Raw genomic sequence first — 16,519 nt, forward strand, 5'->3', positions numbered from 1 at the left:
GATGTCAACTGTAAAGTGTTCTTATAAAAATAGCATCTATCAAGTAATAATGATTGAAGGCTTATTAAAATCTCAGTGTCACCTTGCTTTTTCTGGCACCTGATAGCCTTGAGGAATGGGGCTTTAAAAGTAAATTTGATCTGGCACAGAGAGAAAACATTTGGTGATTGTCAAGGCTTTAGTAAAAGTATCCATTTCTTCCAGTGTCAGTAAGTCAATGCAGGGACTTCCCTGGTGGTGCCGTGATTAAGAATCCACTTGCTGAGGCAGGGGACACGGGTTTGAGCCCTGGTCCGGGAAGATCCCACATGTTGTGGAGCAACTAAGCCCGTGCACCACAACTACTGAGCCTGCACTCTAGAGCCTGAGAGCCACAACTGCTGAGTCCATGTGCCTAGAGCCCATGCTCTGCAAGAGAAACCACCACAATGAGAAGCCCGCACACTGCAATGAAGAGTAGCCCCCACTCACCGCCAACTAGAAAAAGTCTGTGCACAGCAACAAAGACCCAACACAGCCATAAATAAATAAATAAATAAATAAATTTATATTTAAAAAAATAAGTTAATGCATAGGTACCGTAACTCATTTGGTAAATGCATCACACTCCAAGTTTAACATAGCCATCTTGCTAGTACATGTAATGGGACACTAGAGAATTGGTTGAGAGGGTCAAGATTAATCCACTCTCATGAGTAAAAAATGCACCTGATAGTAAAATGAAAGAAGAGACTTTTATAAGTTTAAAATTTTTTCAGTGTCATCACAGTAGCTTCTATACCAGGCAATGAAAATATGTATTTGTATAGTGAATAAATGAATTAGGAATGTATGTAGGAATGGTATGCGTGTATGTATAGACAGATGGTGAATCCATCACATTATCTCCCACAGTGCAGTCTGTTGTGGTTGTTTGTTTTAATGAAAGATGGGATGAATTTGTTTGGGGTAAAATAAAAGTCCAAGCTTGCTCCTAAGAAGCTCAGCCAATGAAATTTCTTATAAAGTCAGTTGAGTGTGTTTGAAACCTACTACTCAAAGTGTTCAGCTTGTTTACAAGAAAGGGACCTGGAGTTTTGTGTGTTTATAGACCAAATTAACAACCCAAACCTCACATATATTACTCAAAGTTCTTTCCAAGTACTCTCAGCAGAGTACGGACTGCTGTATACTTTCAAAAAGACTTGGCCTTGAGGTAAATGTTACGGATCCTAAGGGCATGCCAGCAGAACATACTCTCAGACAGAGATTTACTTGGGAGAGACTCCCAGGACCGAGATGAAGGAGGGGTTGAAGAAACAGAGGAAGATTGCAAATCCTCAAATATCAGTGTCATACGATGATCTGGTTTCTACACCCTTCTCTGCTTGATTTATGAAAAGATACCAAGACACTCCCAAGCCTCATTCCATTATAGTATCTTTACCAATCCAACATCTTTGCTGTTTTGATTTTTTTTTTTTTACCTTTCTTACAAATAAGCAGAGGTCCAATCAGTCCAGAGTTGAAGTCGTGTACCAGATTTTCATAGGAGTAATAGATATGTGTGAGGCATGGAGGGTCATCGTGGGTGGGCCCACTGTCCTCACTGATATTCCACTCATAGGTATATTCTTGGCCTGGAGCTACAGAATCATCCATCCTCTCCACAGGGAATGTGTGGTCAGGGTAAGAAGCACCTGGAGACGTAAAAGCCATGAAAACATCTGGATAGTTTCTGAGAACAACTTTTTCATCATTCTCAAGTCTGGGGGAACATAAGTTCTCTATGAAGATATATACTTTCTATAGAAAGCCTTCATTATTTGGAAAGATTCACATATATCCACTTCTATGTCTATGTAATTATAAAGGCTCGATCCATGGTGATCTGAAGTGAACGAGAATGTTACTAGTACATTATTTAAAGTTTAGCAAGTTAATTTTCCAGACTATCTAAATAATTATTATTTAAATATAATCAGATAAGTGAATCACCTTTGATCAGAAAATCATCTCAGAATATGAAGATGGGTTATATCTTCTCTGTGATGCATGACGACTTCTTTTTTTTTAATTTTTGAATTTTTTATTGAAGTACAGTTGATTTAGTGTTGTGTTAGTTTCTGATATACAGCAAAGTGATTCAATTATATAGCTATATCTATATCTTCTTTTATATATTATTTTCCATTATCATTTATTATAGGATGTTGAATATAGTTCCCTGTGCTATACAGTAGGCGCTTGTTGCTTATCTATTTTATGTATAGCAGTTTGTATCTGCTAATCCCAAACACCTAATTTATCCCTCTCCCATCCCCTTTCCCCTTTGGTAACCATAAGTTTGCTTTCTATGTCTGTGATCTGTTTCTGTTTTGTAAATAAGTTCATTTGTATCATATTTCAAATTCCACATATATGTGATATTTGTCTTTCTCTGTCTGACTTACTTCACTTAGTATGATAATCTCTAGGTCCATCCATTTTGCTGCAAATGGCATTATTTCATTCTTTTTTATGGCTGAGTAGTATTCCATTGTATATATATACCACATCTTCTTTATCCATTCATCGTCAATGGACATTTAGGTTGCTTCCATGTCTTGGCTATTGTAAATAGTGCTGGTATGAACATTGGGGTATATGTATCTTTTCAGATTAGAGTTTTGTCCAGATATATGCCCAGGAGTGGGATTGCTGGATCATATGGCAACTCTATTTTTAGTTTTTTGAGGAACCTCTGTTCTGTTTCCATAGTGGCTGCACCAATTTATGTTCCCACCAACAGTGTAGGAGGGTTCTCTTTTCTCCACACCCTCTCCAGCATTTGTTATTTGTAGGCTTTTAAATGATGCCATTCTGACTGGTGTGAGGTGATATCTCATTGTAATTTTGATTTGCATTTCTCTAATAATTAGCAATGTTGAGCATCTTTTCATGTGCCTATTGACCATCTTGTATGTCTTCTTTGGAATAGAAGTGTCTATTCAGGTCTTCTGTCCATTTTTTGATTGGGTTGTTTGGTTTTTTTTGTTCTTGTTGTTGCTGTTATTGAGTTGTATGAGCTCTTTGCACATTTTGGAGATTAAGTCCTTGTTGGCCACATCGTTTGCAAATATTTTCTCTCAGTCTGTAGGTAAGATATCTTATACTTAATCGCCTGTTAGCATGGGTTTAAGTGGTTGTAAGTACACTCAGATCTGTTTATATATTGTTTTGCTCTGTATTTCATGTCTTCTTTCTAACTTAGCCCTGTTTTATCAGTTTATCACATTTCCACCATCTGATTATCCCAACTCTTTCCCCAGAGTCTTAGAGTCTTTTCTATATGCAGTCTAATTGTCCTTGTATAAAATATATCTACCGTCTGAAGTTTACATGCCTTACTTTGGTCCTTTGTGTACCCAAAGGCCTACTAGTAACACTTTCATGTGTATTCAACTTTCCCTACTGGTGGGAGATGGGGGAGGATATAGAAATGGTCTTCCTTATTGAAGAAAGGGAACTGTGATGCTGAAGAGTAAAAGCAGTGCAGAGGGTTGGGTGGGGCTTTCAACAACAAAGAGAAGATGTGGCTAGAGATGGAGCAAGTGAGGTCAGGAAGGACAGAGGTCATTGTCATAGATAGCAAGTGGGAAGGGCAGTTTCTTCTGAGGCATTCCTCATTTAATTAGGTGAAAGTTTCACATCACTCGCTGGTGCCAGAATTTCTCTTTAGGATACAGTTATCTTTGTTTAGTACAACAGTCAATAAATTTCTTGAGGTGGAAGGTAAGACCATCAGACTGTAGATGTGGGTAGAAAATAAGGAACAGAAAAAAGGGCTAAAATGTTTTACATAATGGAGTAAAGGGCCAGTGGAAACTACTCTTACTGAAGTGACTGTAGTTTTTGAAAACAAATGGTTAGTTTCTTTTCTTCCCTTCCCTCCTCCCTGTTCCTTTTCTTCTCCTCTTTATTCCTCCCCACTTCTTTCTCTCACTCAGTCCCCTTTCCTTTCATCATCTTTATTAAGGTATAAATTACAAACAATACAATTCACCAATTTTAAGTCCAATATTTGCTGAATTTTGACAAATAAGTACACTTCTCTAGCTACCATCACTATCGAGGTACAGAAGATTTTCATCACTCCAAAAAGTTTCCATGTGCCATTTGTAGCCATACCTTCCCCTATTCTCTGGACATATGCAGCTGCTGATTTACTTTCTGTCACTATGTTTTACTTTCCTATATTGCCATATAAATGTAATGACACATCCATTGTGTTTGATTATAGTTAGTTAGTATGGTATACCTTCAATCCTTTACTTTTTATCTTTGTCTTTAAAGTGGATTTCTTGAGTTCAGCATAAAGTTGGGTGTTGCTTTTTATTCAATCTTAAAATCTCTTAGTTGTCGTGTTCTTCCCATTTGCTTTTAATATAGTTATTGATGTGGTTGGGTTTAAATCTACCATTCTGCTATTGTTTTTTTTTTTGTCCATCTGGCTTTTATTCATTATTTTCTTTTCTTTCCTACTTTCTTTTGGATTAATTATTTTTTATGTTTCCTTTTTATCTCCACTATTGGTTTATTAGTTTTGCTTTGTTTTATTGGTGATACCCTTAAGCTCACAAAATACAACTTTAACTTACCATAGTCTACCTTCAAATAATCTTATACCATTTTACTTATATTATAAGAAACTTGCAATAGCGTATTTCCATCTTCCCCCTCCCAGCCTTTGTGCTATGGTTGTCATCCATTTCACTTCTACATATATAATATACCCCATAATAAACTGTTGTTATTCTTTGCTTTCCATTTTAGATAATCAGTTATCTTTTTTTCTGCGGTATGTGGGCCTTTCACTGTTGTGGCCTCTCCCGTTGCGGAGCACAGGCTCTGGATGCGCAGACTCAGCGGCCATGGCTCACGGGCCCAGCTACTGCGTGACATGTGGGATCTTCCCAGACCAGGGCACAAACCCGTGTCCCCTGCATCGGCAGGCAGACTCTCAACCACTGTACCACCAGGGAAGCCCAGTTATCTTTTTAAGAGATTAAAAATGAAGAAAAATTTTCTCCATACTTACCCATTTCTGGAATTTTTATCCCTTCTTGTGGCCCCAAATATTTCTCTGATATAATCTTTTTCTGCCTAAAGTACTTCTTTTAACATTTTTTTCCTGGTATGCTAATGAGAAATTGTTCCTGCTTTGTATGTCTAAAACAGTCTTTATTTTGCCTTCATTTTATTTATTTTTTTTATTTATTTTTTTTTTTTTTTGCTGTATGCGGGCCTCTCACTGTTGTGGCCTCTTCCGCTGCAGAGCACAGGCTCCGGACGCGCAGGCCCAGCGGCCATGGCTCACGGGCTTAGTTGCTCCGCGGCACGTGGGAATCTTCCCGGACCAGGGCACTAACCCGCGTCCCCTGCATCGGCAGGCGGACTCTCAACCACTGCGCCACCAGGGAAGCCCTTGCCTTCATTTTAAAAGGATATTTTTCCTTTGTGTAGAATGTCAAGTGGACAGATCGTCCCCATCCCCCTACACCCAGTACTTTAAAGATGTCCCTAGCTATCTTCTGGCTCGCATTGTTTCTAATGATATCTGCTATCATTCTATTTTTTTTTTCCTCTGTGACTTTTTAAAAAATTAATTAATTAATTTTATTTTTTGGCTGAACTGAGTCTTCATTGCTGTACGCAGACTTTCTCTAGTTGCAATGAGCAAGGGCTACTCTTCATTGCGGTGTGCGGGCTTCTCATTGCATTGGCACCTCTTGTTGCGGAGCATGGGCTCCAGTAATTGTGGCTCATGGGCTGTAGAGTGCAGGCTCAGTAGTTGTGGCACACGGGCTTAGCTGCTCCACAGCATGTGGGATCTTCCAGGACCAGGGCTCGAACCTGTGTCCCCTGAATTGGCAGGTGGATTCTTAACCACGGCGCCACCAGGGAAGCCCCCTCTCTGTGACTTATTTCCTCTGACTGTTTTTAACATTTTCTCTTCATCACTGGTTTTCAGCAATTTGTTTATGATGTGCCTTGGTGTGGTTTTATTCACGTTTCTTCTTCTTGGTTTTGTCAAGCCTCCTGACTTTGTAGGTTTATAGTTTTCATCACAGTTTGAAAGTTTTCAGCCACTATTTCTTTGAATATTTTTTCTGTCCCTTCCTTTTCTAGGATTCTAATTACAGTTTACCCTTGAACAACATGGTTTAAACTGTGCAGGTACACTTTTTTTTCAACAAATATGTACTACACCATCCATGGTTGGTTGAATCTGCAGATGCAGAACCACAGATATAGAGGACAGACTAAAGTTACACATGGATTTTCGACTGTGTGGAGAGTTGGTGCCCCAATCCCCACATTGTTTAAGGGTTAACTGTACACATATGTCAGATCACTTGATATTGTCCCATAGTTCAGTGAAGCTGTGTTCATTTTGTTCAGTCATTTTATTTGCATGTTTTATTTTGGATAGTTTCTATCGTTATGTATTAATGTTCTCCAATATTTCTTCTCCAGTATCTAATGTGCTGTTAATCTCATCCAGTGTACTTACCATTTCAACTATTGTATTTATCTATAGAGGTTCCATTTATTTATTTTTTTTTTAACATTCCATCTCTCTCCTCATCATGATCATACTCTTCTCTACCTTCTAGAACATATGGAGAATATGTATAAGGGATATCTTAATGTCTTTGCTTGCTAGTACTATCATTTCTTTTTTTAAATTTAAATTTTATTTTAATATAGTTGATTCACAATGTTGTGTTAGTTTCAGGTGTGCAGCAGAGTGACTCAGTTATACATATACATATATTCATTCTTTTTTAGATTCTTTTCTCATACAGGTTATCCCAGAATATTGAATAGAATTCCCTGTGCTATACAGTAGATCCTTGTTGGTAATCTATCTTATATATAGTAGTGTGTGTATGTTCTTTTTCTGGATCTGTTTTTATTGATTGATGTTTTTTCTTGATTACAGGTAATGATTCTCCTGATTTTTTGAACACATTTATTTTTATTAACATTGTGAGTTTTACATGTTGGTTTTGGGATGTTGTTGCATTCTTGTAACAAGTATTGGATTTTATGCTGACACATAGTTCAGACGCTTGGAATCAATTTTATACTTTCAAGTCTTATTTTTAAAGCTTTGTCATCTCCTGAGTGGCCTATAGTCTAGATTAATTTTGTCCAACTTCTGTTCCTTCTGGTGATTCTACCCAGTACCCATTTATTAGGAGGTCTTTCCACTTTTGATGGTGGGAACATACACTATTCCTGACCCTGTGTGTGGTCTAGGGATTGTTCTCTCTGTTTCTTTTTGGTGGTATTTACCTTACCATTAATACTTTCCTCACATACATATGCATATTAGTACTTAGTTGAAGACTTGACAGGACCTCTCACTGGATTCACAAGCGCTCTTTCTCTGTGGCTATACCATTCTCTCTAGGACTCTGCCCTACAAATCACAGGTTCCAGATACTATGGCCTACCCAAAGTCTAAACTATTTCTTCAACTCAAAAAGACTGCTGGGCTCTGTTTGGGTTTACCCTCATTGTGCTGTGCCCTAGAAACTCTCTCCAGGCAGAGGGCTCACCTCATTTGTTGTTATTCCCTCATGGATCATTCTCTTGCATTGTCTATTGTTCAGCGTCTGAAAACTGTTTCATGTTATTTTGTCTGCCTGTCTAATTGTTAAGCAAAAGGGTAAATATGGTCCCTCATGTCCAAAAGCCAGACTCTGAGATGCTGAATTTCTATAAGAAACAGTTTATGCTGTAGCAGTGTCAGCTACCCTTGTCTAATTGCACATCATCAGGAAAATCTATTCCACTCAGAAACACTCATGTGAATTTGCATGGCATCAGCATACATTTGGGCTCTCCAGATGGGAGTGGGAAACAAGGAATATGCATCCATCAGCAATGGGGCATTTAGGCACTGCAGCAACATGCATTGCTGTACCACATGAGGTTCTGAGTATTGAAGTCAGAAGATTTGAATAGGTACATCTAGATTTACTGACATGTTCTCCATAGGACACCATTCTATGTACGGAAGAGAATACAACCAAACTTGAAGTAATTTGTAGTCATGATTTCATTTGCTTTAGAGATAGGAAACAAAGATGGACTTTAATACCCTCAGAAGCTGCCAATTTATTGTAGATGATTAAGCTTAGAGCACAGGGGAAAAAAAAGACTAGTTATGGATGGACCATAAAGTCTTCACTGAAGACAGGGGATTGAATCAGGTTACGATTAGGTCAACACAAATCCAACTGTGTCAACTCATTCTGTCAAACTTTTGTCTTACCCACAGGATAAAGACTAAGTTTGTTACTATGGCAGCTGAAGTTATTCATGAGTTTGCCCAGTCTACCTATCCAGTTTCATCTCCATTTGTATCTCTATGTCATGTATATTTTGTACTCCACAGGAATTTACTATGTCTAAAATATATTCCAAGTTTGCACTCTTCTCTGTATCTCTATAGGCATCACTCTAGGACAAGCCTAGACTCCAGAATTAGACTGTTAACTGGTCACTGGGATTCTGGCATAAGAGGATGCTCATAATCTATTTCCCAGCCTGTAGACAGAATAATTCCTTAAAACCCCATATCTTACTTTGCCATTTTCCTGCTTAAAATCCTGACAATGGCCTCTTATTTCTCAAAATCCTTAACATTGACCACAGGTCCATTTGTAATCTACCCCTACTCCTCTCTCCATTCTCAACATGTGTGACTTTTCCCCTTGTTTACTATGTATCATTCACACTTGGGTCTCCTTTTAGTTTCCCAGAAATGCCAAGTTACATCCTAGCTCAGGGTCTTTGTAGATATTATTCCCTCTGCCTAGAGTGTTCTTCCTCCTTTTCTTCCTTTGGATAAATGTGTGCTCATCCTTCAGATGTCAAGTGTAAGCTTACTTCTTCCCTGATCTATGATTGTGCTGTGTTTTTCCTTTTACAGCACTCACCACAATTTATAATTAAGTATTGATATGTGTGAGATTAGATGATTAATTTTATTTCTTCCTACTAGATAATAATTATTTGTACCATGCACATTTCTGTCACTAGAATATGAGCAACTCAAAGACAGGTGCTGAATTGTATTTGTCTTAGTATCGCTGGTGCCTTTCACAGTACCTAGCATGGAGAAGGTGCTCAATGAATGTTTATTGAACTCTTAAGATTTAAGGTCCTATGGTCTAGAAGCAAGGTCATAAAGTCTAAACTCATGTGTATGTTTGTTAGAATTGCATGGTATTAAAACATATTAAATGCCAACATTAACAATATGAATACAGATATTCTTATATAATTATAAGAATATAATTATAAGAACCTGGTTGCTGGTTTCTCTTAAAGAATAACAACAACAACAAATAAAAACCTGGAGATCTGGTGACACTGGATCAAATTCCTGCATAGAATTTGGCTGGATCTGAGTTCTGGCTGCCCCCTTCAGATAGGACACTAGCTATCTGATCACCAGTCCCTACTGGACTAAGTTTTTCATTGAATTACCCTCTTGGCTGCTGTAGGCATCTAAGTTTGTGACCCTTGTGCTAGTGAAAAGCTTAACACGGGACTCTGTTGTACCTTTTTTTTCCCCACAAAAAATATTCTTTTGACACTGATAACCAATATTTAATAGGCTGAACTTTCACTATGTTGATAAGAAGGATTTGAGTGTTAAAATTATCAGGAGCTGAGAAATGTTAAAAGCTGAAATAACTTCCTGTGAATAATAATATTATTCCAGTCTAAGTCAAAAAGAAAAAAGAGTTTATGAGGAAGAGTCTTTGCTAATAAACACAATGAATTATCTCTGGAAAGTTGCAAAATAGCTTTGGTAGCAAAGCAAAAACAGGACTGATAAGGAGATCTGCCCTCTCAGGTTAAACCTTGTCTGTTGACTGGAATTTTCATGGCAAGTTGTTGACTAAAGCTATGTTGAATCAAGCATGATGACCCTTATTCAATGCTTCATGCTTTGTGATCTCATGAAGTTAAAAAATAATGTTTCTGGACGTAATACTTCCACTGTTCCAACTGTGATTCTACTATAGGAAATTCCTATAGTAGCAAATGGCATTCATAAGCTCTCAAAAGGACAAAATGTGATATTCTTTGTAGGGTGAGAGAGAACTTTTGAAGTTCTTCCTCTTTCTCTGGATAAACATATCCTATAGGTCAGTTTACTCATTCCCTGATCTCTGATATATAATTTCACAAATATTTAATTAAAAATCGTGATGATACTATAATTAAAATATTTGTGAAATTATATGATTAATGATACTTTCTCCTGCTAGTACATAAGTTTGTGGGCAAGAATTGAAATTTCTTGATTGTACCACTTGCTAACTGTGTGAATTTGGGAAAATTTCTTAACCTCCCTTTCAGCCTCAGTTTTCTCATTCATAACGTAAGATAATATAATCATTTTCTAGCAACAGTATTATCATTTTGATGGGTTCTGAGGACTGAAAAATATACGTAAAATGTCTGGCACCTAACCAATGCTATGGCAACCTGTGCTAATATAGTTTAGTATTTTGGCTATTTCCTTTCCAAGCCATTTTTAAATTAACATAACCTTTCATTTATGAAGAAATGAACTTCATACTTCTGATACGATTTATCTTGTGTTCTTAATTTCTCTTAATACACGTGAGAAAGACTGAATCTATTCTAAAGGGGGTAAGAACTGGTAGTAAGATCAGGTAACTGCTCACAATCACCAGCAAAATTAATACATTTTAGAGCAGGTGGAAAATGACACATGGTCTTTACTTTCCAATCTGGTCCTCAGTCCCTCAGTTTAGTTCAGTAATGATTATCATCATCATCATCTGTGTTCCAGGCTCTAGGCTAGGTGCCAGGGCACAAATGTAAGGAAGACAGCCTGCGACCCTGAGGGGCTCACAGCCCAGTTAATAGTAGATTACATGCTGGTGCACTGGTTGTGATGGATTTCACTTCTAGATTTCTTTTAAGGCCACTTCAATGGAGAAGCCATAATCAGAATACATTGTTCAACTGTAATGAGAGCAATCAATATTATTTTCTAAGAATCACATAAGAGGCTCTAACACATGCTAGATATAGCAGTGTAACCAATCATCCAACAATATCAAATTTAATTTTAAATGGTGTTATGTATCCAGGTTTATTTGAACATATAGAGGTTTTTAATATCTACCACATTGACCACAGTAAATTACTGAGAATTTCACATTCACATGTTAGGTAAACATAAGATAAAGAGACAGCAGAAGCAAGAAGAACTACAATCCTGCAGCCTGTGGAACAAAAACCACATTCACAGAAAGATAGACAGGATGAAAAGGCAGAGGGCTATGTACCAGATGAAGGAACAAGATAAAACCCCAGAAAAACAACCAACTGAAGTGGAGATAGGCAACCTTCCAAAAAAGAATTCAAAATAATGATAGTGAAGATGATCCAGGACCTCGGAAAAAGAATGGAGGAAAAGACTGAGAAGGTGCAAGAAATGTTTAACAAAGACCTAGAAGAATTAAAGAACATACACGTAAAAGAAATAAAGAACAAACAGAGATGAACAATACAATAACTGAAATGAAAAATACACTAGAAGGAATCATTAGTAGAATAACTGAGGCAGAGGAACGGATAAGTGACCTGGAAGACAGAATGGTGGAATTCACTGCTGCAGAACAGAATACAGAAAAAAGAATGAAAGAAAATGAAGACAGCCTAAGAGACCTCTGGGTCAACATTAAACATAACAACATTCGCATTATAGGGGCCCAGAAGGAGAAGAGATAGAGAAAGGACCCGAGAAACTATTTGAAGAGATTATAGTCGAAAACTTCCCTAACATGGGAAAGGAAATAGCCACCCAAGTCCAGGAAGCACAGAGAGTCCCATATAGGATACACCTAAGGAGAAACATGCCGAGACACATAGTAATCAAATTGGCAAAATTTAAAGACAAAGAAAAATTACTGAAAGCAGCAAGGGAAAAATGACAAATAACATACAAGGGAACTCCCATAAGGTTAACAGCTGATTTCTCAGCAGAAACTCTACAAGCCAGAAGGGAGTGGCATGATATACTTAAAGGGATGAAAGGGAAGAACCTACAACCAAGATTACTCTACCCAGCAAGGATCTCATTCAGGTTCAATGGAGAAATCAAAAGCTTCACAGACAAGGAAAAGCTAAGAGAATTCAGCACCACCAAACCAGCTCTTCAACAAATGCTAAAGGAACTTCTCTAAGTGGGAAACACAAGAGAAGAAAAGGACCTACAACAACAAACCCAAAACAATTAAGAAAATGGTCATAGGAACATACATATCGATAATTACCTTAACATGAATGGATTAAATGCTCCAACCAAAAGACACAGGCTTGCTGAATGGATAAAAAAACAAGACCCATATATATGCTGTCTACAAGAGACCCACTTCAGTCCTACGGACACATACAGATAGAAAGTCAGGGGATGGAAGAAGATATTCCATGCAAATGGAAATCAAAAGAAATGTGGAGTAGCAATACTCATATCAGATAAAATAGACTTTACAATAAAGAATGTTACAAGAGACAAGGAAGGACACTACACAATGATCAAGGGACCAAACCAAGAAGAAGATATAACAATTATAAATATATATGCACCCAACATAGGAGCACCTCAATATATAAGGCAACTGCTAACAGCTATAAAAGAGGAAATCAACAATGACACAATAATAGTGCGGGACTTTAACACCTCACTTAAACCAATGGAAGGATGATCCAAAATGAAAATAAATAAGGAGACAGAAGCTTTAAATGACACAACAGACCAGATAGATTTAATTGATATTTATAGGACATTCCATCCAAAAACAGCAGATTACACTTTCTTCTCAAGCGTGCATGGAACATTGTGTAGGATAGATCACATCTTGGGTCACAAATCAAGCCTCAGATGCTTCCAGTTTATGGATGAAAGGCCACCATGAGACTTCCACACTAAATACAGTAACATCTTTCCCCGCCAGGACTCATATACATATGTATATGTATAACTGATTCACTTTGTTGTAAAGCAGAAACTAACACACCATTGTAAAATACTTACACTCCAATAAAGATGTTAAAAAAAAAGTCACAGCTAATAAGTGTCTCAGCCAGGATTTGCACCAGGCATCTAGTTCCAGAACCTACATTGAAAACCACTCTCCTACTCAGTTCTTCTCTTCAAAGGTATAATGGCTGGAACACATGGGAAAAAGATTTGTGAATCATGAAGGGTTAAAATTTATTTTTAAATGTTATTATACCAATATCTATTACAATATGGATAATTTTCTTATATCGGTTCCTAACAGAACTCTGCTCTGCTTAATGTGGTCTGAACATCAACATAATGGAAATAATCAGAACAATGTCAACATGGGTACTTACCATCCTGTGGCTGATGTAGTCACTTTTATCACCACCATCTTCATGATCTTCACCATCAGTGTTATCATCATCATCATTGTCATTATTTATTGAGGGCTTACCAGGTTCCAGGAACCATGTTTAGTTTGTTATCTAAGTGCTCTCATTTGATCCTCAAAATAATCTTATGGAATGGGTATAATCATTCTCATTTTATAGACAAGAAAACTGAGGCTCAGAGATGATAAGGTCATAGAACCAGAAATTATAAAGCTGGAATTTGAATTTAAGTCTGCCTTCAAAGCTTATGTTTTTAAGTACTTCACTATGTCCAAAATTTTGAAACTACTTCTACTACCACCATCACCACCAAATATCACTTATTAAGTGCCATCTAGGTGCCAGGCTAGTCCTATGTTGCTATTTCAAACTATGTTTCATGAGCCAAATCCAGTCAGCTGCCTGTTTTTGTAAATAAAGTTTTATTGGGACACAGCCATGTGCATCCATTTACATAAAATCTATGGCTGCTTTTGTACTAAAGAGTAGAGTTGAGTAGTTGCAACAGAGATTCCATAGCTCACAAAGCCCAAAATATTTACTGGCCCTTCACAGAAAGGTATGCAGACCTCTGCCTTAACCCATCTTGCAATACATGTATTATTATTCTCATTTTGCAGAGGAACATATTGGAGTTCATAAAGATTAGGTAACTTGCCCATCCAACTATTAAAAAAAACAAGAACCTACCAAAAAACTGAGGTCCAGATGACCCCAGAATTTTTTCATTTTCCTCTCTGAAATCTACAAAGGCAACAACTTTTATAATTACCAGTTGCAGGAAAGGAGATTTCTCTAACTTGGTCAACAATATGGTTTAAAATGTTTGACACAGGTGGTAAAGAGTTGTAAGTTTTCCCTTGTCAGAGGGATGTTAAATTCCTCTTACCTTCTGAGAATTTACTGTACTTAATTCCTTGAGGATGGATACTTAAGGGTTTGTCTGCCTTATTCTTAAAGTGAACTTTCATGATGTCTCCAACTTCAGCATATAAAGTAGGCCCAAGAAGTCCTATGAAAACAAGGATTTAAAATATGCTTGTGTTCAGGATTACCAAGAAAGAGCTGCTAAGCAGGAAAAACATGCATAAAACCCCACAGGTGATTGCTGTCATTCCTCTCAGTCCTGAGGTTGACCTGCTTATCTTCAATCTAGAAGGCTTTGCCAGCTCATTAACTCTATATTACATGCAGGCAGATAAGGATGGGAAGGTAGAAACACTTGGCTTGGACCCAAAACTAGTTAAGAGAGTAGAAGAAATCGTTCTGACCATGTCCACCCCATTCTGATCCACTGTCATTCCTGGGGAGACTAGCATCTTGGGTCAAGAAAGAAGTTCATTTTCAGTTATACAGGGTAATATAGGAAGGGTGACTAGCTACTTTAGATCTCTCTGAAGGGGACACCTCAGAGACCTAAATGAAGTCAGGGAGCAAATCAGACTGTTCTCTGGTCCTGAGGCAAATTCAAAGTCCCTGAGGTAGGAGCTTGATGTATCTAAAAAACAGTCAAACAGTGTGGCCAGAGAGAGAAAAGTTGGGGGTGGAGGGGGCAGATCACCCTCTATGGGCCATGGTAAGGAGTCTGGATTTTCTTCTAAGTGAAATGGGAAATCACTGGAGCTTTGTGCAACAGAGAGACATGGTCTGATATGTTTTAAAAGTTCAACCTACTGGGCATATGCCCAGGGAAAAACATAATTCAAAAAGACACATGCACCCCCAATGTTCATTGCAGCACTATTTCCAATAGCCAGGACATGGAAACAACCTAAATGTCCATAAACAGATGAACGGATAAAGAAGATGTGGTACATATATACAATGGAATATTACTCAGCCATAAAAAGGAACGAAATTGGGTCATTTATAGAGACATGGATGGACCTAGAGACTGTCATACAGAGTAAGTCAGAAAGAGAAAAACAAACATCATATATTAATGCATATATGTGGAACCTAGAAAAATGGTACTGATGAACCAGTTTGCAGGGCAGAAATAGATACACAGATGTAGAGAACAAACGTATGGACACCAAGGGGGGAAAGCGGTGTGTGTGTGTGTGTGTGTGTGTGTGATGAATTGGGAGATTGAGATTGACATATATATACCAATATGTATAAAATAGATAACTAATAAGAACCTGCTGCATAAATAAATAAATAAATAAATAAAATTTTTTTCAAAGTTCATCCTAGCTGCTGTGTAGAAAATATTCTGTGTAGTGACAAGAGTGGAAGCAGAACAGGTAGTGTAAATGAGAGACAACAGTGTATTGGACCAGCATGTGTAGCAATGAAGTAGGAAGAAGAGGTTGGATTCTGGACATTTCAACAGTAGAGCCAGCAAATTTGCTGAGGAGTTGGATGTGGCACTTGAGAGAGAGAAGTCAAGGATGACACCAAGGTTTTTGATCTGAGCGACTGGATAAATAATGTTATCAGTTACTTTGATGGGAACACAGCGAGGAGAGCAGGTTAGGGTGCAGAAATCAAGAGTGAGGTTTCACTTACTACATCCCAGGCACTGTGCTAGGCTCTGGGGCCACATGGATAAATAAGGCACCGTCCCTGTCCTTAAGAAGATCACAAGCTCGTTTAGAGATAGACATTCGGTAGGAGCTACTGCTGAGATACAGGCCAAGTGCTATGGGAGCAGAGGGGATGAAGGACCAATTCTGTCTGTGGAGTTAAGGGAAGAGTTGATATTTGAGTCAGATTTTTGAAGAATCATATATTAGGATTTCCCAAAGTGTGGTGCTTGGATGCTCTGCATCAGAATCAGTGAGGGTCTAACTAAAAGGCAGACTCCCAAGTAAATACTATCTCAGCCTCAATGAACCTGAGTCTCTGGAGGTGGGGTTTGGGAACCTGCATTTTAGATGTGTGCTCCTGAGTGATTCTGATGTCCTCTAAAGCTTGAGAACCTGTCACCAAAAGTCCTCTCTCAGACAATTGACTGTTCTCACTTCCAAGCCATCTATAAGCTCTCATGGGGTTGGCTTCTGCCCATTAGGAATCACAGGAGCAG

At 37.9% G+C, this 16,519-nt stretch overlaps 1 protein-coding gene across 3 annotated transcripts in view; it reads right to left on the reverse strand.

Annotated features, from left to right (window-relative positions):
* The window catches only part of F5 (coagulation factor V), a 78,108-nt gene that overhangs the window by 50,649 nt on the left and 10,940 nt on the right, over nt 1-16,519 (reverse strand). For 2 of the 3 annotated variants that reach the window (XR_010839895.1, XM_059042151.2), the window contains exons 3-4: nt 14,378-14,500; nt 1,467-1,679 (exon numbers count right to left, since the gene is read on the reverse strand). Coding sequence is in view for 2 of the 3 variants with exons in the window: in XM_059042151.2 (XP_058898134.1) it covers nt 1,467-1,679; nt 14,378-14,500 (336 nt within the window). In the remaining variant the exon portion in view is untranslated. The remainder of the gene's footprint in view (nt 1-1,466; nt 1,680-14,377; nt 14,501-16,519) is intronic. The other variant, XM_067030411.1, reaches the window with a different exon arrangement.

Source organism: Kogia breviceps, chromosome 1 (genome assembly GCF_026419965.1).
Source record: "Kogia breviceps isolate mKogBre1 chromosome 1, mKogBre1 haplotype 1, whole genome shotgun sequence".
NCBI lineage: Eukaryota > Metazoa > Chordata > Mammalia > Artiodactyla > Physeteridae > Kogia > Kogia breviceps.